The 26,940-nt window shown below is 43.5% G+C and overlaps 1 protein-coding gene and 1 long non-coding RNA gene across 5 annotated transcripts in view; both read left to right on the forward strand.

Moving 5' to 3' along the window:
* The window catches only part of LOC119973894 (flocculation protein FLO11), a 144,356-nt gene that overhangs the window by 91,956 nt on the left and 25,460 nt on the right, over window positions 1-26,940 (forward strand). For 3 of the 4 annotated variants that reach the window (XM_038812479.1, XM_038812480.1, XM_038812478.1), the window contains one exon: window positions 588-7,415. The exons of the other annotated variant lie outside the window; for it this stretch is intronic. In XM_038812479.1, coding sequence (XP_038668407.1) covers window positions 588-2,650 — 2,063 coding nt within the window. In that variant the 3' untranslated portion in view covers window positions 2,651-7,415. Of the gene's footprint in view, window positions 1-587; window positions 7,416-26,940 lie in introns of those variants that run through there. 4 annotated transcript variants of the gene reach the window in all.
* Window positions 10,823-21,450, forward strand: LOC119973895. The gene is made up of 3 exons (XR_005462416.1): window positions 10,823-11,434; window positions 18,234-18,334; window positions 21,439-21,450. It is a non-coding gene; the product is annotated as an uncharacterized LOC119973895 (long non-coding RNA).

The raw sequence follows: 26,940 nt of genomic DNA on the forward strand, positions 1-26,940 counted from the left end.
AACTCTTCCATGGAACCATTTTTGTAAACCTCTTCTGCACTCTCCAATGCAACCACATCCTTCCTAATAATAATAATGATCTTTATTATTGTCACAAGTAGGCTTACATTAACACTGCAATGAAGTTACTGTGAAAATTAATGTGGAAATGGCAGTCACCCAGGCAGGTTTGGTGGAGTGACATTGTAGCCCTTCTGTGCTGCAATGCATCTCTCTGAACACTTTGTTCAGTCAACATGCCCAATCACTAAGTATCATTTGAGAGGCTCGGAATAACACAGAGCGAGGAATACTCCAACATGTAAACACAGGTGAGAGGACAATCGAGAGTATAATCCAGATTTTAAATCAATAGTTAGGAACAAAATTATCAAGATAATTTCACTTGACTAGCCATCAAAAGATCTTGAAGCTACTCGTGTGAATACTGGGAATGACAGAGAACAGAGTCATATACTATACTCTAAGTAACATGTATGACTCTTTCCCAGTGCATAATGAAAGATGCTGTCCACTCGCTGTTTGCTGTGATTTGCAGAAAGTGCCACAATGATATGACTGGTATTCACTTACTGTATCTTTTACAGGGAACAATGGGCAAAATGCAACCACGAAGATAGCATCCAATACTTCAACTAGTGTCAACATCTCTTCTTCTAAAGAACACGACTCTCAACCTGGATCGGAACGGAAAAATATCATCCCAATCAATGCCCAGAAACCAGGCCGAGCACCAGACTCAAAACTGGTCATTGGAAATCGTTCAGATGAATATAAACTTTACTCCCAACTGTGCTCCTCACAGGATAGGGAATGTGTGTCCAATAAAACTTCAGCTCAGTGGAATGATCTGAAACGGACTTTGGGTTTTGTTTGGGAAATGCATGTCTATGGGGCAGGAATACTGTTTGTTATCCTCATGTTGCTGTCTCTTATTAATTTGATAGGCTCTCCGATTTTGTACGTTCCAGACATTGGCTATTTCATGGCAGCGAATGGCCTCCTATTTGCATTGGCGCTCTTAAGAGCTGTGTACTTGTTCTTTGATCCGTACGGCAGCAAGTCCAAGCTTCCTCCAGTCGGTAGTTTGGTGTTATATAACGTTACATTTCCCCTTCTCATCACCACCTTTGGCATCCTTATCCTGCTTTTGCTGAAGACAGGGAAGCTGCAAATGCTGTCCTCAAAAATCCAGAACCCAGCCTTATTGGCTGTGATTGCAGTTATCCATTTTGTTGTGTTGATAAGTGGGGATCTTCTATACTCCCTGTTGAATCCTGCTGTGAACATAGTCCTCCATATCTTCTCGGTTTCATGGGGATCATTTCTAATTTTTGCTTTTTTTCTGACTTACCGCAAACTCAAGAGTCGCTCTGAAGCCGCCATTGGGCATATCCAGAAACCTACAATCCGCAATGAAGAATCCCTTGAGCTCCAGAATCAAGAGCGGGCACTAAAGCGGCTTTTGATCTCCTCTAGAGTGATGGCAATCGGCGGTGTCTTTGGGTTTCTTTGCTGTGCACTACAAGTCTACGCTATCTTATGGATTTATGGGATATTGGGAGAGAAGGGACGTTTCTACTGGTCTTGGTGGTTCCTCCAGTTTTGGTATCGAAGTTTTGAGATTGCAATATCATTCGCCATGTGTTTCGTGACTTCCTATGCATTCTGCCAGCAACAAGGTAGGCCTGATTACATCTGTTGGAGCAAGATCGTTCAATACTTCCACCACTACCGGAAGAGGGAAACACCAGAGTACCCGAACAACTGCTATGATTGGTCTTCGGGAACCCAGGACAGGGTAACTGGTAATGACATTTGCAAGAACCTTATACGAAACCAGGCAGAGAGCATGCCTCTTAAAACATTGAATGAAACAAACGAGTCAAAACCTAAGAAGAATTACTACAACAACGATGGTTCCATGATCTCTCTGGATCGCCGGCCCAGAATACCGGTTCTGGGACCCAAATCGCATAATTTAATGATGGGCCGTTCATTTACCAGCATCTGCATTGAGAAGGAGTCGGTGCTGTCTCTCAATGTCTTTGACTTACGTCCACCTTCTCCCATCAATCTTAGCCGTAGTATTGACGAAGCTCTTTTCAGAGAGCACATTGTTAGAGACAGCTTGTTTCACACTTCAGGTCTTCGATGTCCCAGCTACTTATCCATGGAAGATTCTTGCTCCTCTCTGAGAACACACAAAACACTTGATCAGGGTAAAGTCCCAGTGGCGTCATCTAAATTCAATCGTCGGAACAGTGACCCAGACTATTTGTACAGCACAGCCAAATGCAGCTCCCTGAACAATGTCCAAATGGATACATCCAAACTGTCCATCCAGGATCTTGAACGCACTCAAGCATCCAGTAGATTGCACAGGTCAGCCTCCAGCAGTTCCTTAGATAGTGCTTCTAAAACATCCTTTGGAATCCACTGGTACTCATGGACTCGTAATCCTTCCTCTGGCGAGAGTGTCCCCTCAGTTGACCCAGCCAGTGAGAGCCTTCTTCCACAAAACAGGAGTTTAGACAATTCCGAAGTAAAATTGAAGACAGAAGACCCTGACATTGAGGCACAAAAGAGTTTTATAGAAATAAGAGTGATTGATGATGTCAGTCTTTCTAGTGATACCATTGAACTTTAACCCTCGGATAGACATCGATTTCTTTAACAGCGCAGTATTGGGGGAAAAATACCAGATATGGTTGAAGATAAGGTATTTTGCATTATTTTTAATAAAAGGCTCGAACTTACTTTATCACTGATTAAAAGGAGAACTACAGGTCATGCAGAAAAAGGAACAGCAATACTTTTATCTTCATTCTATGAAACTTGGTTAGTGTGATTGTGAGATTGAATGTTTACTTCATAAGGCCAAAAATCTTTTATTTTGTGATTGACTAGTCCATTTTAACACTACACAAAAGTCACTTTTAAAAGTAAGAGTTGGATCTGAAACAAATGCCAATCTTAAAATCCCCACCTACGGTGAAAAGAGAGCAACTAAAAATCTGTTATAAGGAGATAGTCCTTGCTAATGTATAGATTCATTCTTGTGAGAGAAAAAATCCTCTGTCTCGGTTTTTAAAAAAATCCGTCACGTGCTTTTATGATGAAGGAACATGTTGTAGGATTGTTTAGCACTTTATTGGTCTGTCTCAGAGAGACCAACATGCCACATTTCCTGAGGACACCTCAGCACAGGTCCAGGAAAATATCAGTGCCCCTATTATTCGCCATTAGTCACCTACATGTTGACTGCACTAGTTATGGAACACAGTATTGACTCCTTCGATAGAGCAAGAGGTTACAGAAGTCACCTGTGTGATAAATAGAATCATTGAATGATACAACACAGAAGGACGTTGTTTGGTCCACCATCCATATCCCAGATGAGGAAAAAGACACGAGAGAGGCAAAAAGAACAAAAGAAAGACTTGCATTTATTTAGGGTGTCCCAATGCCCTGCACAGCGAATAAAGTCATTTTGATGTGTAATCACTGCGGTAATGAAGGTAGGCAGAGGGAGAGAAATAAGGGCTGAGAGAGGGAGAAAGTAAGAGAGAGGCAAAGAGAAACAGAGAAAGAGGAAAGAGAGAAATTCTGCCTGTTTTACTGAATTGTAACCCGTGTCCTCTGCACAATGGTCTGGTGAATTTCAGAGTTGGAGGGAAACAATTACCCGGCCTCACTTCTCAGATAATCAAGCTTATTATTTGAAGGGCTCACCAGCTGTTACGCGTTTTGCAATGCAGTGTTTGTTCAGTTCTCTTGTTTGTAACTGGTTATTGTGCGTCTGGAATGAAACCTCCAGGTCTGTTTTCACAGATTAATTTTGAGATAGAAGAGCTTGGCCATGCTGATCATTAATTATTTTGATTCCCCCGCCATCAATCATCATTTTCGAACACCATGTTGATGTGTGATGTTGAAAATAGTCTCTCCCTCATTGCCACCACTTTCAGATTTTAATAGCAACATATTTTTCGATCTGTGTCTCTTCAGTGACTCGGCAAACTCTCAACTGCCTATTCACACCCATGTTTTACGAGGTGGCTTTTTAAAAAGTTTTTTATAAATTTAGATTACCCAATTATTTTTTCCAATTATGGGGCATTTAGCGTGGCCAAGCCACCTACTCTGCACATTTTTGGGTTGTGGGGGCGAAACCCACGCAGACACGGGGAGAATGTGCAAACTCCACACGGACAGTGACCCAGAGCCAGGATTGAACCTGGGACCTCAGTGCCGTGAGGCAGCTGTGCTAACCACTAGGCCACCGTGCTGACCTCGAGATGGCTTTTTAACTGAGAACCTTTCGGCCAAGTTATAATGAACATGGAAGAGACAGAGAAAGAGCAAAAGGAGAGAAATCAGATTGGAAATTTACCAGAACAGAAGAACATCTAGCATAAAACTAACAGAGGCAAATCAATATGAAAAATGAAACCTGCCCTTGTTATTTGTAAAATAATTTCCACTGGGTCTAAATCGGGCCAAGTCGGTTTGAACTGAGGTGGAGTGTGTCTTAATGAACTGTGATGTGGAGATGCCGGTGTTGGACTGGGGTGAGCACAGTAAGAGGTCTTACAACACCAGGTTAAAGTCCAACAGGTTTGTTTCAAACACTAGCTCCTTCCTCAGGTGAATGAAGAGGCATGTTGTTCTTGGACTGTATTCACACTTACTGAACTTTAAACTTAGTGATTCACTTGGGTTAAATATTAAATGAAGAAGGATATAATTCTAAAGGGAGCAAAGGGATTGGGGGACTAGATGTACAAATTGTTGAAGGGGAGGGCAGGTTGAAGAATTTTTTAATAAGGCATATGGGATCCTAGGCTTTATATATATGGAGGAATTGAGGACAAAAACAAGGAAGTTAAGGTGAACCTTTAGAAAAAACTAATTGGTCCTCAACTGGAATATTGTGTCCAATTCTGGGCCCACAGTTCAAGAAAGGTGTAAAGACATTAGAGAGGCTGCAAAAAAGACTAAGGAGAATGATTCCAGGGATGAAAGAGTTCAGTGACGTGAATCAATTGGAGAAGCTGGGGCTGTTCCCCTTGGAGAGGTGTTCAGAATAATGACAAATGGGGACAAGGTAGATAGAATGAAACTGTGACCCAGAGGACTTCCGAGGACGTTCACTAGATTGGTCCCAGAAATTAGGGGTTTGTCTTCTGAAGAGAAATTTGAGCATTTTAGGCCTATACGCTCTCAAGTTTAGAAGAATGAGAGAATATCTAATTGTGGTATATAAGATGAGAAAAGGTCTTGACAAAGTAAACAAGCTTCCAGTTGTGGGGCAATCTAGATCAGGAGGTCATGGCTGAGATTTTCCAAGCCTCCGCCCCGAAATGCGCTCGGCGCGGGAGCTGGGAACGGGGCATCAGACCTGCGATTGTGTCCAATGCCGGGACGCGATTCTCTGGTGACCGGGGAATTGGCACCAGTCGTGCACGGCCAACGCGGCGCCGATCGGGGACCGTTGAAAGAGGCCCCTGTGGCGATTCTCCGCGGTCGATCGGCCGAGTTCCCGCTGGCGGAAGTTCGGCGTCGCGACTGCAGTGGCCGTCCTGGTGGGGGGCCTCCAAGGCGGCCAGGCCCGCGATCGGGGGCTACCAATCGGCACGCATGCGCGATCTGGGGGGCCTACCTTCTTCCACACCAGCCCACTGTGTGGCTCTGCCATGTTGCGCAGCTCTGGCGCGCTAGCAGCCGCTTCACGCATGCGCAGACCCATGGCCAGCCGCCATGCGCAGACCCGCGGCGAGCAGTGCAGGGCCTCGTACGCCAGCGGAAGCAGCGAGGAGCACTCTGCCGCCCTGCTGGCCCCGTGTGCTACAAAATCGCTGGGCCAAGAGGCCCATTGATGCTGATGTGAAACACTCAGGTGTTTACGCCGGCGTCAACACTTAGCCGCGTTTTTAGAGAATCCTGGCCCATATATTTTGGATAAGGGGTAGCAGATGAGGAGAAATTACTTCTCTCAAAAGGTGGTGAATTTAATTAGTAATGGGTTGAGGGGTTATGTTGAATGGACAGGAGTTGAGGACGTGATGAGATCAGTCCTGATCGTATTGAACGGCGGAGCGGGATCGAGGGGTTGGAATATCTACTCCTGTTCCTAGTTCTTATGTTCATTGGTGAAAGGGTTGAGAACCAGAGGACACGGATTTAATGAATGGCAAAAAGAATGAAAGGTGACATGTTGAAAGGCTTTTTTCGTGCCACGAATGGTTAGGATCTGGAATGCACTGCCTGAGAGTGTGGTGCAAGCAGATTCAATCATGGGTTTCAAAAGGGATTTGGATTATTGCACAAAAAGGAAAAGATTTGACCGACTATGGGGAAAGGTAATGGAGTGGGGTTAGCTGAGTTACTCTTGCCGACACGAACACAACGGACCACATTCTGTGCTGTAACCATTCAAATGATCCTATAACAAGGTGCTCGATAAGAAAATGAGAGGAAAACCAGTACAAGTCACATGGGGGGATTGTGGCATAAGAGCTATTAGAGTGGGTTTTATCTCTTTGGCTTATTCAGCATCAAGAAGGTTTCCTGCTACAGCCTGTCCCAGCTCCCTGTGTCCTTGCATTTGTGATGCGGATGGTCTCAATTAGCTCTCAGCAGAGGAAACACCACTGCCTAGACTTGCTTCAAACACTCCCTATAACAAACAAACTGCCCAGTTTAAAGACCGAGTTCCATCCACTACCCTTAAAACATAGCTGTACCATTGGAGTGTTATGGGGTTCAAAATTGCAGTTCAGACTCGCATTTGGAAAAAAAAACAATATCACATCATTGAGTTGCCATAGAATCTATGGGCACATTAATTACCATCGCAAATCCAGAGGTAATCAGAGGAGCTGAGGGTTAAATGCACTACTCAACAGATTCATGCCGTGAAGATTGAAGACCTTTCTTTAGCTATGGTTAAAATTGAACTTGGACATAAGATTAAAGGAAAGAAAGTCAACAGTGATTCAAAGCTTTTTCGGCAAGACTTGATTTCAAAGACATTTCTTTTAGCATCCAAACTAGAGTGATGTTTGCGAGAAACACAATCACTATGAGGTGGTACAGAAAGGATGGGGCTGGGTGCTTTGTTGAACTGGGGTGAGGAGCCAAGTTGTCGATGACCACCTCAAATCTGACAGTTTCTGGAACCTGCTGGTAGAAGAGCAAAATGACCACTGACAATTGAGGTTTAAACAGCAATGTATTTAAACATATTTATCTGCATTTTTTGCCTGCCATTATCTGTATAATAATTCTGTATTTTTATGAGTAGTTTCTTTGTTCTGTATTCTATGTTTATCCCATTCATAAGCACTTCTGATTTCCTTGACATTGTGAATCCCTCTAAATTAAATATTATTCGCAATTCAGATTTTAAATCCAGCCAGGCAGTACATTGTTGACTATAACCTAACTGACTGCACATGTGTGGGTGGCATTCCCCCCCTAATGTTCCGGTGTCAATAGGTGCAGCCCTGATCATTTCTAGTTATAGTATTTCCAAATATCAATAGTCACCACTTGCAGCTACTGCCTTAAAAATAATTGCTGCTTATCATTAGCTTGTCTCTGAAATGCAGTGTTACATTGGATGACATCAGATCCACCAGCGTCGACACGAATGATGGTTTATTAGAGTAATAACCTCTTTTCGAAAGATTTCCTCGGACAGACCTCTGAAAATGCATTGTTGCACAGAGAATACACTTGTTTGAACTAATTTTAACTAACTTTCTATACCATCGCTGTATGAGTTGTCTGCTCGGAACAGATCCTATCCCCCACAGCGGCAGCAAATATGCCCCTATTCTCTTGCCAAGATGAGTATCTAGAATGGGGAATGTATATGATGTGAGCAACAGAAAGTTCAGGAAGCTGGTTGCATTTGTGCAACCCTGTCTTTAGCAACAACGTGTTATTGTGTGCATATTATTCAGAGAGAAGAGATAATGTATGTATAGGGTAATGTGCATGTGCATGTGCAGTTGGCTGTGGAATATACAGAGAATTATGCAAATTTATAGAGAATGAAGATGGCTTGAAACGCTCAAAGAGCATTTGTGGAGAATGAAAGTTATTTTTCTTAGATTTCAGCAGCTGCGACATTTGCTATTGAATTAGAAGTGAGGTGGGCGTATGTGTGCACAGGGTTGACGGGGACAGGGTATGTTTATGGGTGCGCCTATATGGGATGGTGTTTATATAGGGGACGTATAAAAAGGGTGAGAATGTGTATTTTCTTCTATATGATAGATGCAGCAGGGTGGCACTTACACAAGAGGAGGGAAGAGGTAACACCCTTCAATATCTTCTTGAAACAACAGGGCATCTTCGACCAGGCAGGCTAAGTGACTCCTGGAACCCAAACAATATGATGTGCAAATATTGTGAGGTTTAAAAATGCACTTTACGAGCAATGGCCTTTTGAATTAGATTGCCGCAGTCTGTTGTTTGTGAACATTTCTCTCTGTGTATTCTCATGGGCCTCTTCACAATTAATTTGCTGAGGTCATTAAGGCCAAACTACTCCATTTCAATAGACACTCCAGTGCCTTGATGGTTAATCTGGTAAGCATTTGCTAAAACCACTGGGGTCTATTTAAGATACTCATTAAGGATAGGTTAGAAAAATATTTTAAATACAGGAATAAATGATGTGATAGCATAACTCTTTTTATTAAGATTAGTTTCAATAAGAGACCTGCCCATTCCCTGTTGCATAAGGGTTAAAACAAAGGCATATATTATATTTTCTTTCTTCCCATTGCAGTTTGGCCAAAGTGACCATGTTGGCCTTTACATTTTTAAATCTCTTATATGCCAGTATAACCGAAGGTCGTGGCTTCTAGTTGCATAAAATATTACAGGTAAATTAATGAGGCAATATCCTTATATATCTTTTCTTTATTTTTGAGCTGTGTGCTCAGCAGATTTGACCGCAAGATGCTACCCTGTTTAGTACTAGCCCGACTACCAGAGGACTGTCGTTGACAGGGCAGCATGGTAGCATTGTGGATAGCACAATGGCTTCACAGCTCCAGGGTCTCAGGTTCGATTCCGGCTTGGGTCACTGTCTGTGCGGAGTCTGCACATCCCCCCGTGTGTGCGTGGGTTTCCTCCGGGTGCTCCGGTTTCCTCCCATAGTCCAAAGATGTGCAGGTTAGGTGGATTGGCCATGATAAATTGCCCTTAGTGTCCAAAATTGCCCTTAGTGTTGGGTGGGGTTACTGGGTTATTGGGATAGGGTGGAGGTGTTGACCTTGGGTAGGGTGCTCTTTCCAAGAGCAGGTGCAGGCTCGATGGGCCGAATGGCCTCCTTCTGCACTGTAAATTCTATGATTTATACTGTAAATGGTCTCCACTGAGATTGACAGACACTCTCGGCATGGCTGCCAGTCCAGACAGTTGCAGTGTCATTAAGGCACGTTTCAGACTAGTGTTCTGTACGTACAAAGCTGCTGAAGCTCGATCATAGGGAGAAAATTAGCCTGGAAAAGTCTGAAGTGCTGAGATGGATTAGCACAAATTATGTAAATTAAAATGCATTGCTGGTGGTATCTCCGTATGATACACTTTGTACAGCCAAAGCATAGTCATTGTTTAAATTCCCTTGTAATTATTCTACACGTTGCTTTTGATGTTATTTTATAGCAAATTTCTACTTTCGATTTTTTACGTTTTGTTCATGCAATAAACCAAATGTTTGTTTTTGCTTGTTCTGCAGTCTCCTCCTCACTCAGCTCTTTCCAAAAGGAGGCTATGATGAATGGAACTAGGATGCAACTGTCATTCACTGAAAGATGAGGTGGATTCAAACCATTTCACCTCCTTAGATTTTGGGAGAATATATAACTAGAATCTCAATCTAGAATGGGATGTAACAATGATATGTGCCTCCAGTCAGTTCTTACACTAACCTTGATACAAAATTTTAATAAAATAAATATCTCCGTGTGATTGCAGATTGATAAAAACCACAAAAAAACTAAATGGTGTTTTGTTTTTTAGAAAATAGGAGCAGAAAATAGGAGCAGGAGGAGGCCATTTGGCCCTTTGAGCCTGTTCCACCATTCATTATGATCATGGCTGATTATCCAACTCAATAATCTGACCCAACCTTCCCCCCATATCCTTATGATTCTCTTTGCCCCAAGTGCTCTATCTAACTGCATCTTGAAAACATGGCCTCAACTACTTTCTGTGGTAGCAAAATCCACAGACTGATCACTGTGTGGGTGAAGAAATTTCTCCTCCTCTCAGTCCTAAATGGTTTACCCTGTAATGTCAAACTGTGACCCCTGGTTCTGGGCACCCCCACCAATTGGGAACATCCTTCTTGCATCTACCCTGTCTAGTTCTGTTAGATTTTTTTAGGTTTCTATAAAGTCTGACCCATTCTTGTGAACTCCAGCGAGTACAATCCTAATTGACTCAATCTCTCCTCATACGTCAGTCTTGCCATCCTAGGAATCAGTCTGGTAAACCTTCTCTGCACTCCCTCTACAGCAAGAACATCCTTACTAAGATAAGGAGACTGCACACAACACAATTGGATATTGTTACGGCCCCCTGGGCTAGTGCATGGTCAACTTCAGTTCTACTTGACCCAGAATCGCAATACAATTTAATTACCAATAATTCTTAGAAAAATACCCAAAGTCTTTGGCCCTTGGCCAATAATTACAGTCACCAGGTTTGTAAGTTTAAATACAATTACTTTTTTATATATAACAAGAACTATAATGAAATGTGCAGCAAATTCAGCTGGTTAACTATTATCTAATTCCTACCCCCCCCCCCCCCCCACTTTAACTTGCCCCCACTCTCTATACACCCACACAACAAACAAACACAGGGGAGAAGAGAGGGGTGAAAATAGTTAGGTTGGAAGTAAAAGGACAAATCTTTGTTTTAGATGGTTGTTTCTAGCACCTTTCTCCTCTTCAAACTTTGTTTTCAATTCAAGGTTTTCACTGTAGATTCATTCAGGTCTCTGCAGTTTCAGCTTTTCTGGAGAGAACATGAGAGTGAGAGAGAGGGCAGGCATTTCCTTTCAGAATCATGGATTCAGACTCTACGTTCCTTTGATCTCTGGAAATCATCCTACTCAGGCAGGATTCAATCACCACCTGTTACTGGGCAGAATACAACCTTTTGACCAACTCATTGGCCACCAGCCAACCAATCGAACCGAGACTCACCCCATCCCTCGGGTGCCACAAAGTCTGGGTTTTGTGGTCCAAAGTCAGCAGTGTTCCCATTTCTAACTTTTGAATTCCTAATTTCTCCTACTCGACTTAAAGACACATGTCCATTAAGTGTCCATGGATCAAAACGATAACAGCAAAGCTAAAGAAAGGAGAAAAAAAGAGAATCAACAGGAAGAACTCTTATAATAGTAAGTAGAGGCCCCAATACTGGACTAAAACTTTGAATTTATTGGTTAAAGTTCCACCATGGCAAGTTATCGAACTGAATTCAATAATTCTGAAAAAGGTCACCATAAAAGTTCTTGGGTTGTCACGGAAACACAATAGTTGTGTGGTGGAGCTGGAAGGGGCACTTCTGCATCTCCATGTTTCATGGCAAGCGTGGGTACAATGAAAATAAACAAGTTTTTGTTGGAGATCTCAGTCGTTTAAGGACTGTTAAGCTGCAGAAGGCACTGGAAGAGCTAACACCACTAAAGTCCATCAACCTCATCAGCTTAGAAGAATCAATTGATCTAATGTCCATTTTCAGGAGAGAGTTTCTCGTGGCTGTGGAGCCGCTTCCAGGTTTCATTCCTGAATGGCCTAATTTTGAGATTATGCCCCTTTTAAATTTCTCCACCAGAGCAAATCATTTTTAAAAATCATTTTAAACACCTTGATTAGATCACCATTCATGCTTCAATACTAAGAAATACAAACCAGGGTTAAGCAACCTCTCCTCATTGCTAAGCCTCCAGGATCATTTTGGTTAATTGGCACTGCCTTCTCCAAGGCCAATATATCCCTCTGGAGATATGGTTTTCCACCTGAACACTAAACTCCAAATGGGGTCTGACCAAGGCTCCATACCTGATAAGGGGCTGGTTTAGCACAGTGGGCTAAACAGCTGGCTTGTAATGCAATACAATGCCAGCAGCGTGGGTTCAATTCCCGTACCAGCCTCCCCGAACAGGCGACTATAGCCTTTTCACAGTAACTTCATTGAAGCCTACTTGTGACAATAAGTGATTATTATTATTATTCTGACAACCAAAGCATAATTTCCTGCATCCTTGAATGCCCAATCCGGAAGGGTGAACATTGCCCAGTCGAAAGTTGAGCTACAATTCTTACAACTGAGACCAAAGGTGGAAAAGTTAGAGTGGGAAAGGAAAGGACTGGTAAAGTGGTGAGTAACAGGGAAGCCAGGACGTTACTTGAAGATAGAATGGAAAGGTTCAATAAAGAGTTTGCCTTGTCCAGAATATAGGGGAGACCACACCATGGGCAGAGAATGTGCCACAATAACTTGAAGGTTGCACGGGTGAATGTTTGCCATAAATGGAACAGGACTCTGACCAATAACATCAGCAGTGAAATAGACATGTGTTGAAACAAGGATATCTAGAAGTAGAAGTGGTTGAACAATGTGACATGGAAAGTCCAATTACACTGGGAATTAGAGGCAGGGGTGAGGACAATGTTCCTGGAGCTGGGATTGTGTCTCTGTCTTTTACCAATGCAAATTGAAGGAATAGAACCATCTTTTGCTGGACATTCCACATGCCTCGGGTCTGAACATTAACTTTAGCAACTACAGTTTAGATTCTGCATTGGCTTGAAGGGTACACATCTGTAACATCATAATCTACCTTTTCTCACTGCAAATGCTGACTCACCTGCTATGTATTTCCAGTGTTAGCTATTCTGGGGTGAATACTCCGCCTCCCTACCCGCGTGTTCCTCGGCAGCGCGCCGTCACTGGCAGCGGAATTATGTTCCCGCCGTCGGCCATAGGGGCAGTATTCTCCCAGCCCTGGACCGGGCCAGGGAATCCCCACGACCGGACCTCGCCGCCCCGATGCCGGCACGCGATTCTCCTCAGAGTGGAGAATCGGCGCTGGCATAGTTGGCGCGGCGCCAGTCAGGGGCCCGCTGATTCTCCGGCCCGGACGGGCCGAGCGGCTGCAGTTAAAATGCTGAGTCCCGCCGGCGCCGGCGGGAACTCTGCGTGCGAGGGTCAGGTGGCGGCCTGTTTGGGGGGATGGGGGCTCCGATGCGGCCTGACCCGCGATTGCGGCCCACCAATCGGCGGGCCGCCCTCTCTGTCCCCAGCCTCTTTTCCTACGCGCCGTTCCCTGTAGTCCTGCACCATGTTGCGTCGGGGCCGGCGCGTTGAAGGAGCCCACCACGCATGTGCGCGTTGGCGCCACTGCGCATGTGCGGATCCCACGGCGCACAGTTCACGCCAGGATCGGCAGCTGGAGCAGCGCAAACCGCTCTAGCACCTTCTGCATCCTGTATGGGGCCAGAATTACTCCTGGCAGCGGCCCGTTCACATAGTCGTAAAACACAACGGCATTTACGACGGCGTGGACACTCTGCAGCGGGATGGGAGAATCCCGCCCTTGGTATTTCCCATTGAGGCCACACCACGCCACTGTGAAATCAGCGGGCGGGGGTACGCTGTCCGTGGGAACAGAGAACATAGAACATAGAACAGTACAGCACAGAACAGGCCCTTCGGCCCTTGATGTTGTGCCGAGCAATGGTCACCCTACTCAAACCCACATATCCACAATATACCCGTAACCCAACAACCCCCCCATTAATCTTACTTTTTAGGACACTACGGGCAATTTAGCATGGCCAATCCACCTAACCCGCACATCTTTGGACTGTGGGAGGAAACCGGAGCACCCGGAGGAAACCCACGCACACACGGGGAGGACGTGCAGACTCCGCACAGACAGTGTCCCAACCGGGAATCGAACCTGGGACCCTGGAGCTGTGAAGCATTTATGCTAACCACCATGCTACCGTGCTGCCCCACGATATGGCCCACAAGAATGGCCAGCGAATTCCGGCAATAGATTTGACTACTGCAACTTACCGACTTATCTGATATCAGCCAGTGGAGCAATTGAAATGGTACCATTAGCTCCAATGTCCGTTGATTGAAATGAGCCAGGAAACCTGATCCTGACTGCTATCCATGTCCACTGTAGCAAAATGTAAATGTGGGCCCAATTGTGATGCTTCTTGCAGCCAATCAGCCTGACTATGTGACAACATCTTCCATTTGTTTAGCACCTTTGGTGTTGTCAAAGACTTAAATCCAACAAAACTGAGTTAGAGGATTAGGAGAGGTGACCAAACACTTGGTCGAAGATATAGGCTTTAAACAGCATGTTAAAGGAGGATGGAGCTGGAGAGATCTTGGGAAGGGAATTCTAGATCACAGGATACAGATCAAAGAGGGACTCCCTGAATGGCGTATTGGAGGGAACCCTTGTTAAGCTCCATTGTTAACTATTCAATAAGAACTAGGAAGCAAGTCTTGACTTCTTGGACTCCAAGTTTGTCGTGTTCAGTAATCACTTCTCCACAACAAAACAGTGCCACCTGCATCCCCTTTATGTATTGGTGCAGTCTATTAAATCATGAAACCCAGTTCTAACTTAAGTACTGGGAAACATTCCCAACAGATTCCCCCTCTTAAAACACTTTTTTTTTTGTAAATTACAATATGTCATAACACAAATGTATATGTATTTTTTCTTCTGCAATAAGTGCACCCTATCCCCTCTCTACTTTCACTCAAATACCTCTTACTTATAGGAAAAGATGCCTAAACTTTAAAAATCTCCAATAATTTATTTGAGCTAGCCCATCTTGTCGTCAGTCAAATCATTGGTAAGTATTCTCACCTAACTTGATCTTGTGGAACGAAAGGGAAAATGCTGGAAAATCTCAGCAAGTCTGGCAGCATCTGTAGGGAGAGAAAAGAGCTAACGTTTCGAGTCCGATGACACTTTGCCATCTTGTGAATCTCCCTGTTCTCTAGCGTCTGTTTTAGGCTAGCTGTGTCAATCAGTAGTCTCCTTTCATTGACATATTTTGTAGCATGGACATTCTCCCAAAAGGACGTTATTGTCTATGTGACACTCTGTAGGTACTGTTTCCGACTACTCTGTTCAATTTAAAATTTCAGTCAGGATCCTAGATATAAAAAAAATGCCGGGTGCAACTCACCTGAAATTACCAAGTGTTATTTTGGGCAAATTTGGTGGGATGTTTCATGTCGGATGCAATGGCAAGATCGTGACCTATATTAATTCTCACTTGGTGAAAAACGAGCCCCCACGTGAATCTGGTCGTGCCTGACTCCCTCGCTGTCTGATTAGCCCGGCTCGCGCCTCAGCTGCTCGCTGCTAATGTGGGGAGATGCTTTTAAACGTCCCCTTAGCACTCACTCCCAGTCAAAGCATGAGGAGGCAGCACGCAGACCTGCTCCGCACTTTGGGGGATGACGACTTGTCCAGGCTTCTCAACGCTGTGGATCAGAGACGGGGCACCCTGTCCTCACCCAAGGGGGTTGGAGAGCCAGCAGCAGGGTCAGCAATGCCGCCTGGGAGGCAGTGGCAGCTGCAGCGAGTGCAGGCTGCATGACCAGGAGGACCGCCATCTAATGTCAGAAGAAGGTATTACTTCTACCAGCTGAAAGGGTAAGTTACCACCTCTCTCCTGGCATCAGTCCCACCTGCCACCCTTCAAATTCTCCCAACCCAACCCTCCAATTCACTGGCTGACACCTCCCTACATCCGATCTTCAAGCTTATTCCACAGGATGTCCTGGCACCCAGGAGCACAGCCCCTTCATGTCTCGGTGCGGTGTCCACCTGCTATAGACCCCCCCCCCCCAACCCATCAAGCGTGCGATACACAATGTCTTCTCTTTGTCCCCACAGGATAAGATAGACCATAATAAGTGGGAAAGGGCCAAGACAGGGGGAGGAATCCCAGAGATTTGAGTTCTCACCCCCTATGAGGAACAGGACCTGGAGATTCCGGGGTTGCCCGAGGAGAAAGCAGTGACTGACAGCGAGGTTGGCCTGCACTAGGGAGGTGAGGATCCACTGCCTTAGGATTGTTAATTTTAGTGCTTAGTTCCAAAACATCAAAACTGGTCTTGTTTGTCCAGCGAACCAATTCAGCTGTCCAATTATGACTGAGAAATACCAAACTCTGGAGGCATCATTCAACCCCTATACACATGTATTTAACTTCCAGAATACCCTTTCTGTGTTTGGCGTCTCTCTTGGAAGACGGAGAAGAATTTCTCTGAAGCTGATGTAACAAAGCTTGCATCGACTTGCATTCCCAAGCATTTTTGGCCAACAGTGCCGCAAAGATCTTCAAAGTAACCTATCCTGCTGTCCGTGAATCTACCCTTACATCTTGACTACTCAAGTGTTTTTCAAAACCTCATGTCACCAGCGTGGTCTTGGCCTTAGAAGTTCCATCAGAAACACCTGTTCCATGCATATCCATTTATGAGATAGAACCCTCTGCCCCCTATCTGGGACCTCCGTGTACACCAAGTTCTTTCCAACTTTGCAGTTCTTGCTGTTTTGCATCTTTTATTAATTTATCAATTAATTTGTTGGAAGCCATTCAGACCTCTCCATCATAAGGGCTTCTGCTCCCTGTACCATTCCTAAACTGTACCATGTTTCTTGACCTTGTTAAGCAGTGCCCTCTATCCTGCCTTATATCTTGTTCCAGACTGTTACTGCATGATCTCCCCCTCCTAGTATGAGATGTTCTTTCAACAATTCTCAATCTATTCCTATGGGTATGTTCACTGCCTGACCTACTGTCCGAACTGACGCAATGTTTCCGTGCTCTTCATTTTTGAATTTCATGTTCGAAATCCACAGGCCTGATCTTCCTTTTATCTTATACATTCAGCCAGTTTTTCCCCCTTCTGCCAAGTATGTCACTTTAGTGCCACCCTTTGGCAGTTGCCCTTTGAGAGAAATAGCCTCATCCAGAATCACTACGTCTCTCTTCAGATGCCCTCTCGGTTTCCATAATCTGGTCCTCATAATTTGGTAATATGCGTATGAGAAGTACCAGGGGTGGGATTCTCAGTTTTGCCAGCAGTCTGGGGGTTTCCCAATGGCGTGGGGCTGCCCCACAATGGGAAACCCCCATTGACCGGCCGGCGTAACGGAGCATCCCACCGGCGGGGTGAAGCAGTAATGTGGCGCGGCAGGGCGGAGAATCCTGCCGCAAGTTCCTCAGCATGCTCAACCCCTTTTGTTTCTGCAATCTTGTAATCTGTGCCCACTAACCTTGACAAGTGTGCCCATACAGTCTGGCTTCCATGCTGCAAAATTATTGTTTACTATCTGCACCTGTAACCTTTCTTGGACTTTTGCACGTGTTAAATCGACTTGCATTCCCAAGCATTTTTGGCCAACAGTGCCGAAAAGATCTTCAAAGTAACCTATCCTAACCAGTCCAAAGATGTGCAGGTTAGGTGGATTGGCCATGCTAAATTGCCCGTAGTGTAAGGTTAATGGGGGGATTGTTGGGTTACGGGTATACGGGTTACGTGGGTTTAAGTAGGGTGATCATTGCTCGGCACAACATCGAGGGCCGAAGGGCCTGTTCTGTGCTGTACTGTTCTATGTTCTATGTTCTAAATCAATCCCTTTTACAGTTTCCGAAGGCCCGACATTCTGCCTCAAAGCTCAACGAATTATTTCTGAAATTTCTGCTTTCAAGAATTTTATTGATGCATTAATATATTTACACAACAAACATAATCACAAAATAAAACAAGCCAACAGGGCTATAAATAACAAACTCAACACAATATCTACAATTATTTTCTTTACTATGTATAATCGTCGACTGACTAAACCTCGTTGCCAAGTCTACAAAGTGTGAAAAGAAAATGTTATTTTCTTTATTTTATACCTCAAGATCCATAGCCGCAACTTCATTAAAATCTCTCGCTAAGGGCATACTCACTGTGGGCCAGGATAGTGTTCTTCTATATTTCTGACATATATCACATCCATTACTTATCTGGTCTATAAGTTTGGTGCATTCTTCATATCTTATACCTGCATCCCTGGGCAAAATATTTAATCCTTGGGGATGGACAAACTGCCGATATAACTTTAACACAATCAACTCTTTGTTTTATAGACTCCTCTTGTTGTCTGATGCTGAAAGTGTTCCCAAAATGTCTTGACAAGAAAAATTAGGATTCATCAATGGAATAGATTAGTCTCCAGACTTTGTAAATTGTAAGTCCACAGTTTTTATAAATATGATGGCCGTATTGTTTTCTATGCCAAGTTTCATATGTGCTTTCTTCATTGCTGATCGGCTCAATAATAAGGGTATTTCATCTGGCAATTTTACAAGGAATCGCTTTTCAGCGATTCAAGGGCATTATCATTTCCAAATCTGAAACTCGTGGAACTTCCAGATTCCTTAACCTTGTTTTGATTTTTGTCTCTTAAACAGTCCAGGTAACATTTCAATCGGCCATTCCCCATGCTGTTGGTATATATCTGCTGTCTAATACGGCAATATTGAAGGCCTCTGCGACCAGCACTTGCATCATCAGATGGAAATTTCCATTACTAAGACAATGCCTTCTCTTTGGTTAATATCTCCCTCTTCTTCTGAGTCTTCTGTCTCATATTTTTCACACAATTATATTGCTTAGGGACAGTTTATTGCATAATGGAACTTTTGAATCACACCTAAAACACCAACTGACCACACCCTGGGCACTTCAGGGATTCATTTTTCTGTTGAAGTTCCCCAATTCATTCCTCCTGCCATAACTGTTAAAAGTGTTTCTGCCCTCGTTCTTTTTCCTTACAAATTTTATTTCATATTGACGCTGGTGGCCTGTTTCTAGACCACCTCACCATCCCGTAACATTGTGTCTTCCAGAGCCTGTCACAATAAAGATTATTATAATAATTATTATTATTGGCGCATTTGAGCCAATGAATGTTGCTGGAAAATGTTTGCCCCGGGACATTTTTAGAGCCTCTGACATTTGTTCTCATAGGTTGTGTCTTTCTGTGAGTTTAATTCCTGTCAAAACCAGAAGCCTATCCATATTTGTAACTGACACAGTCTAATAACCTGAACGGCAGTACGGATTGAGGAATTTTGAGATGGAATTTCTGCAGCCTTGCATCGAGTCTGCTAAATGCCATTATGTACGCTTTTATGGAGATATCCTTCGACTTTCTATACTTGTCAAAGTCTGGCCAAGCCTCATAAGAATTTAATAAGTCATCCTTTTTGTAAATCTTAACCATTAAAGTTAATAACATATCCAAGCTGTCAGCTGAATTGAAATGCTCTGGCTCCAATTCTGAAAAAAAAACTTGCATCTTATTTTGCTTTCATATGGAAATGAAAGTGCCAAGACCATACCTTTTTTTGTCTTGGGCAAGGACATACCCCATGTCCATATGGTAACTTCATTTTTCCATTGATCATAGGGTTGATGCTCAGGAAACAATGGTGGGTAGTCATACCCCTGACACTCTACCTTTCGATTCAACCATTTGTTTTCCAAGTTACTCTAATTCACTCTTCAGGTAAGAATTCAGAACATAGTCTTTCATCCGAAGAAACCTTAGTTTGCAATACTTTTTTCTTACAGGCAAAAACCATTCTCTGCTACCTTTGTTAAGCTCCGATGGTAACTATATAATAAAAACCAGGAAGCAAGACTTGACTTCTTTGAATCCAACTTTGTTGTGTTCAGTAATCACTTCTTCAACAACAAAACAGTGCCACCTGTATCCCCTTTATAGATTGGTGTAATCTATTAAACAATAAGTGCAATTGATTAAACAATTTAAACCCCAGTTCTAAGTACTAAAGGGCATTAACTCTTTCCCAACAACCCACCTTAGCGGCAATCAGAAATATCAAGTGAAGCAGGGGGAATGTTAGGAATTGAAGCACAAAATAAACTCGACAGTTAATGATGAAAGACATTTCTGATCAGGCTTGCTGCTTGCAGAAATCACTTGGATTTCTGCTGATACGTGCAAGAGGCCAGCAAGTATATACTTAACATTTTCATTACGAGTAACCTTATGTTTTAGCATCTGTGGTGAGAAGAGCACAAGTAGGCAAGAGACATCTGGTTTCAACAGCTAAGTACTACATGGACTGGAAAAATAAATCTAAAAAGTGCCCCCTGATTATGAGGAATTCACACAGCTGGAGTCTTATCCCCTGAGGACAAGACTAGAGCCATAAAATAAAACCAGGAGAACCTCTTAAGAAAACAATTCATCTGAAGTTTAAGGCTATTATTTTTATTCTCTCGTATTTGTTATTATGTTAGGAAATCAGGAGCAGATTTAGCAGTCACCCCTGCTGTTTAATATAATACATTTACACAAGTGGAAAATTGGCAATCAATTACGGCTCATATTTGGCTGAAATCTGGTTAATGCCATTCAAAGCTTAGATGACACGGATATTATCAGAAGGGAAACAAATCACAAATCCCTTTGTTCCCTAACATGTTTGCACATTATCTTGACTCCTTGCCAATGGTCTACACCATCCTTCATCCATTGTATCCTCATTTGTCAGAGGTCTTCAGGATTATGAATGGGTTACACGGGTAGCTGTGGAGAAAATGTATCCACTTATGGGAGAATCCAAAACAAACTCCATAGAGATAAGGCTAGTAATGTCTTCTTGAGTTCTCTACCTATAGGTCTACCCTGCATCGTCACAAACTCACCATAGGTAAGGCCAGTGGCGGACTGGCCAGGGTGTCAGCTTGCCCGATGGCAAGTGGGCCCCTGATGAAGTGGGCCCCCTATATCAAATAAAAATGCAATAAAGAAACAAACACAGACAACTGTTTTAGTAATAAAAAGGAATAAGAAAAAAAAGAGAACAGGACACAAATAAGCAGTGCATGAAAAGGAATGAAGCAGGGGAGGTAGTGGAAGGATGTGGAATAAGGGGGCCCGGGTCGGGCATAATTAAGGAAATTCCATGTTTTCAGCAAGAGTGTGTGAATTTAAAGATAAAGTTACAATTCGTGATTTGAGATGGTCGACATAAATCTGGGTTACTAAAACGCAAAGAACAAAAAGAAGCAGAAAGGAAGGAATCAGCCAAGCGATGCAGGCCTATTACAGAGTTTATAATACCACAAGCACAATCCACATCAATATCCAGTTCTGCAACAAATAATCAAGAAGCAAGAAACAATGCTCATGGTGATAATGCAATGACATGCGAGTTACAAGAACAGAGAAGAGCTACTTTGAATGTAGAGACAAATGCAAGTGCATCCATTACTAATCAACCCAGGCCCAATATTTCTTCTGGCTTCTTCTGACAGGATTTCACAGATGAATATGGATGAAAATCAAACATTGGAAATTGATGTGTTGGAAACAGCATTGCCAGTTAAGAGGCAGAGGAAGAAGAAAAGAATGGCAGATGAGCTTATTGATGATGAAAGAAATTCCTCAGATTCTCTAGCTGATTTTCGAGTAAATGTGTTTAACCTAATAATGGATCGCATTGTCCAGTCACTAGAATCACGTTTTGTACAACACAAACAGTTGTATAAAGATTTGTCCAGCATGGACCCAGCAAAGTTTAAAACTATTGCAGGGAAGGGCCTTGAAGATGAAACATTGGAAAGTATTATTAAGCTGTTTCCACAAATCAGCAAAGATCAAGTAATATTGGAATTGTTTTCTTTTGCTTCAAACTTTGATGTATTAAAGCTATTGCTTAATGATGGTGGGAATATGGATTCCAGTTGCAACAATTGTAAAATTTGCAGCACTTGCCCATCGTGTGTACTAAAAATTCTGGCATCCAACAGACTTCATGACAAGCCATATGATAACCTTTATGAACTTTATAAAGTCATCTGCACACTATCAGTTACTCAAGTCCAATGTGAGAGGACATTTTCAAAGCTAAAGATCATAAAGACAAGGTTAAGAAATTCGCTGTCTGAGGAGAATTTGGAATCATACATGTTGCTATCCATTGAAAAGGAATTGTTAGATGAATTGGATGCAGAAGCAATTATCGGCAGATTTGCACAATCATCTAGCGAACACAAACGATTGCTCTTAATATAGTGGACTGCATGCAATGCTCTATTGTGCTTTTGAACTATCTGTTAATGTGTAAATTGTGCAGTAAACTATTTAAAAATATTAACCAATTACTTAAAATTTTAAAAATTTTAAAAATTCAATTATAACATTCTGTATTTACATTTGGTATCTACTGCCAGTAATATGTACAGTACATGTACACTGTAATTATTAAGAAATACCCATTTTTTCCACAAAAATTTTAATTGTATCCTTTTTTCCATATGTATTTTTTGAAAATTTTATTTATTATGAAAATTAAATGATAGCATTGTAGTTGTGGGTGGGCCCCCTTTGTCTCCTGGCAACCAATATTTTTAGACCCAGTCCGCCACTGGGTAAGGCAAGGACATAAAGCCCAAATCCAACCCCCCCCCCCCCCCCCCCCCCCCCCAGCCCCGCACCCTTGCCAAAGCCAGCACAGGAATCGACCACTGAGCTGGTGGCACTAATCTGATCTAGTCAGCTGACACCACCCTCACCACACTACCAAAGGAGTCTGAGTTGCTGTGGCAACATACAGTTTTACGTGCATGCTATGGAGCGATGGATAATGATGGTGGAGTCTCCAATTTCTTTCCATGAAAAGGCTGACTAGGAATGTCTCCTGCTCTTGCTGCCTGCCCTTCTGGTTACTCACTCAACCTGTTTGGGTGTTATGAACCTTAGCTACCAAGTCCTAAAGTGCAACATGAATCCTGGCTCAGAGGCAGGGGCACTACCCAGAGCACCCCAAGACTAATAACTCAAAGAGGGAAATAAGGAAAAATGCCTTTACAGTTATGGACATGAGGGGGGGTTAATTTAAACCGCATTAATTTCTCTTCTCATCACCTGTCTGTAAACAGGAAGGTGTTTTTGATTTGATTCCCTTTTTATAGGTGGCGGTGTATTTCCCAGCCCTTCTAGTTTTCGTGTGATCCAATTTTCTATGAATAACCCCTCAGCAAACTCAAGACAGGACAAACTTAAAGGGTTAGTTTATTGCGCACATTCAAAATCAGAAAGGGGGCTCACAGTGTCACCTCCATCGAAGACAGTAAAAAGAATTATAGAGAAAATAAAGTTTTATAATCTAGGGACCACAGAGAAAATAAATCCTGGTCCACATGAGTTCCAGGGTTCAGAATCAAACTCCAATGAGGTATTCCTTCACAGAGGTCAGTGGTTGACAACTGATGCTGGACAATTCACTCTTCCGGTAGTACTGACTTCATATGATCAGGTAGGCATGCAGAGGTGATTCAGTCTTCAGTGATTCAGCGATGGTACAGAATGTCCAGCAGAAGCTTTGTAGATGGAGGGCCAGGGATTTCACCTGGGCAGAGCTCCTTATTTCACAGGCTTCTAGTTAGATAATAAAGAGATAATAACAATAATAATCTTTATTATTGTCACAAGTAGGCTTATATTAACACTGCAATGACGTTACTGTGAAAAGTCCCTAGTCACCACATTCCGGCACCTGCTTGGGTACACTGAGGGAGAATTTAGAATGTCCAATTGACCTGACATCATGTCATTCGGGACTTGTGGGAGGAAATGGGAGCACCCGGAGGAAACCCACACAGACACTGGAAGAACATACCGACTCCGCACAGTCAGTGACCCAAGCTGGGAAACAAACCTGGGACTCTGGTGCTGTGAAGCAACAGTGCTAACCACTGTGCTATCATGCCGCAGATTGCGCTCTGCATTTCAGCAAGGTGATATTACTTGATCCACAAGCCAGAGGCCCAAGTCAAATGATTGCCATCTCTTCAGTCAATCTTCGACAAAGAATGAAATTAAATGAAAATCGCTTATTGTCACGAGTAAGCTAAAATTAAGTTACTGTGAAAAGCCCCTAGTCGCCACATTCCGGCGCCTGTTCGGGGAGGCTGTTACAGGAATCGGACCATGCTGCTGGCCTACGTTGGTCTGCTTTCAAAGCCAGGGATTTAGCCCAGTGTGCTAAACAGCCCCTCAAAGTATTCATCATCTGGATTCCAAAGAGTGTTAAATATCTTAGCCATTAGGAACTGAAAGGAGAATTGTGGGGCGTCTGTCTCAGCCAGCCTGGGCTATTAAACAGAGACGGCCTTTGTGTAGCTCTCTGAATTTGGGTTGGAGAAACTGGTGGTTGTTAGTGACTCCTCAGTGATAAAGAGGTGTGAATTATCCTGAAACTGCTGGTAGCTTCTTTTGTTTGGTGGGGGGGGGGGGGGGGGGGGGGGGCGGTCACGTACAGATAGAGGTTCAACCATTTTGAAGGTCTTTGTTCAGTTTTAAAGCTTTAGAAATAGCCGTGAGCATATCTATAAATATTTTAGAAAAACATATGTGAGGTAGTCCCTCGCATTACTCAGAGAATGCTTACAATATGGAATTCACAACCACAGGAGATGGGTGAAGCACAGAGTGTTCACGAAATACAGAACTTGACTATGCTGAGTAAAGAGACACATTTGAAGATTTTTGACTTGCACTCGTGAGGAACTTTCGCGCGGGTATTCTTGCAACACGTCCTGATGAATGGACGATGTGTCTCTTTTTTCAGCAATACTCACGTTTTTAAGATATTACGGGAAACAGGTAGGTAAGGTGGAGAGAAAACATTCCCATTGGTTGAGGAGTTAGGACTATGAGGCACCGTTTAACAATCAGAGTCAGACCTTTCAGGAATGAAGTCTGACACACAGAGGATAGCAGGAGTTTAGAATTCTTGTTGTCACAAAATAGAACTGCTGCCCTTGTCCTTCTAGATGATAGGGGTCATGGATTTGGAAGGTGTTGCCTAAGGAGCCTTGGTGAGTTGCTGCTGTGCACCTTGTACACACTGCTGCCACTGTGCATCAGTGGCGGAAGAATGTTTGTGGAAGGACTGCCAATTAAGTAGGTTGATTTGTCTTGGATGGTATCGAGCTTCTTGAGTGTTATTAGAGCTGCACTCATCCAGGCAAGTGGAGAGTATTCCATCATGCTCCTGAGAGTTGTGGCTGGAGATGGTGGACAGACTATGGTGAATCAGGAGTTCAATTACTCGCCGCGGGAATCCTAACCTCTGCCCGAATTTTATAGTCACAGAGGGCAGCACGGTGGCATAGTGGTTAGCACTGGTGCCTCACAGCGCCACGGTCCCAGGTTCGATCCTGGCTCTGGTTCACTGTCCGTGTGGAGGTTTTACATTCTCTCCGTGTTTGCGTGGGTTTCACCCCCACAACCCAAAGATGTGCAGGATAGGGGGATAGGGGATAGCAGGATAGGGGCTAAATTGCCCCTTAATTGGGAAAAAATTAATTGGGTACTCTAAATTTAAAAAGAAAGTTTAGTAGTCACAGTATTTACGTGGCTGGTCCAGTTCAGTTTCTGGTTAATAGTTTCCATTTGTCAGCCCATGCCTGGATATTGTCCAGCCCTTGTTGCATTTTGGGACACGGACTGCTTCAGTATCGGAGGAGTCACAAATGTTGCTGAATATTGTGCAATCATCAGTGAACTTCCCCACTTCTGAATTTCTGATAGAAGGAAGGTAATTGATGAAGCAGCTGAAAACGGTGGGGGTCTAGAGATTTTATTTCTATTTATTGTGTCAATCTCCTTATAGGGCTGTCTACACTTGCTTTCTAATTCCAAAATAATTTTCTGTTGTCTCTCCTCTCAACCTATATTTCCAATTATTCTGTTAATTTTCTTTATTTTGATCTATTTTCTGTTTCTTTATTTCCCAATTTGCTTTCTATTCTTCTGCTCTTTTTTTTTTATAAATTTAGATTACCCAATTATTTTTTCCAATTAAGGGGCAATTTAGCATGGCCAATCCACCTACTCTGCACATTTTTGGGTTGTGGGGGCGAAACCCACGCAGACACGGGGAGAATGTGCAAACTCCACACGGACAGTGACCCAGAGCCGGGATCGAACCTGGGACCTCAGCGCCGTGAGGCGGTTGTGCTAACCACTAGGCCACCGTGCTGCCCCATTCTTCTGCTCTTTAATCTCCGGTTGGGTTTCTGCTTCATTGCCACTTTACAATCTAATTTTATGTCCGTATTTTAGCCTGCACCCATTGGAGTTAGAAGATTGAGGGGCGATTTAAGTATAACATTTTGGGTGAGATTTTCCAGCTCTTGATACTGACGGGATCTTCCAGCCCCATCGATGGTGAACCGCGCTGCAGGTTTCCCACCATGGGGTGGATCCAATGGGAAATCCAATTGATAGTGATGGGACCAGACCATCCCACCGCCCGCCAATGGCCCGGTGCCTCCTGCTGCCAAGAAATAAGCCTCAGGGAGGCCAGAGAACCCCCCCTCCCCCACCATGAGATCTTGGGGGACTTGACAGGGTGGATGCTGAAAAAAAATTTCCGCTTATGGGAGAGACTGGGACTGGAAACCACAGTCCAAAGGTTAGCGATATCCCATTTCAGATATATGAGGAGAACGTTTTCTCTCACAGGATCGTTAGTCTGTGCAAGTCTCTTCCCCAGAGAACTGTGGAGACAAACTCATTGAATATTTTAAAGATGAGTTAGACATCCTTGATTGACAAGGGAGTCAATGGTTATAGGGGATAGACTGGAAAATAGAGATGAAAGTGGAGGCCACAATCGGATTGGCTATGATCTGGCAGGCTGCAGGGGTGGTATAACCTTCTCCTGTTCCTAATTCATATTTGTATGTTTTGTGTTCCATGCCCAGTCATCTCTGTTTCCCAATCTGTGCTCTGTTCTCCTCCCTGTC

This window comes from Scyliorhinus canicula, chromosome 11 (genome assembly GCF_902713615.1).
Source record: "Scyliorhinus canicula chromosome 11, sScyCan1.1, whole genome shotgun sequence".
In the NCBI taxonomy this organism is placed as follows: domain Eukaryota; kingdom Metazoa; phylum Chordata; class Chondrichthyes; order Carcharhiniformes; family Scyliorhinidae; genus Scyliorhinus; species Scyliorhinus canicula.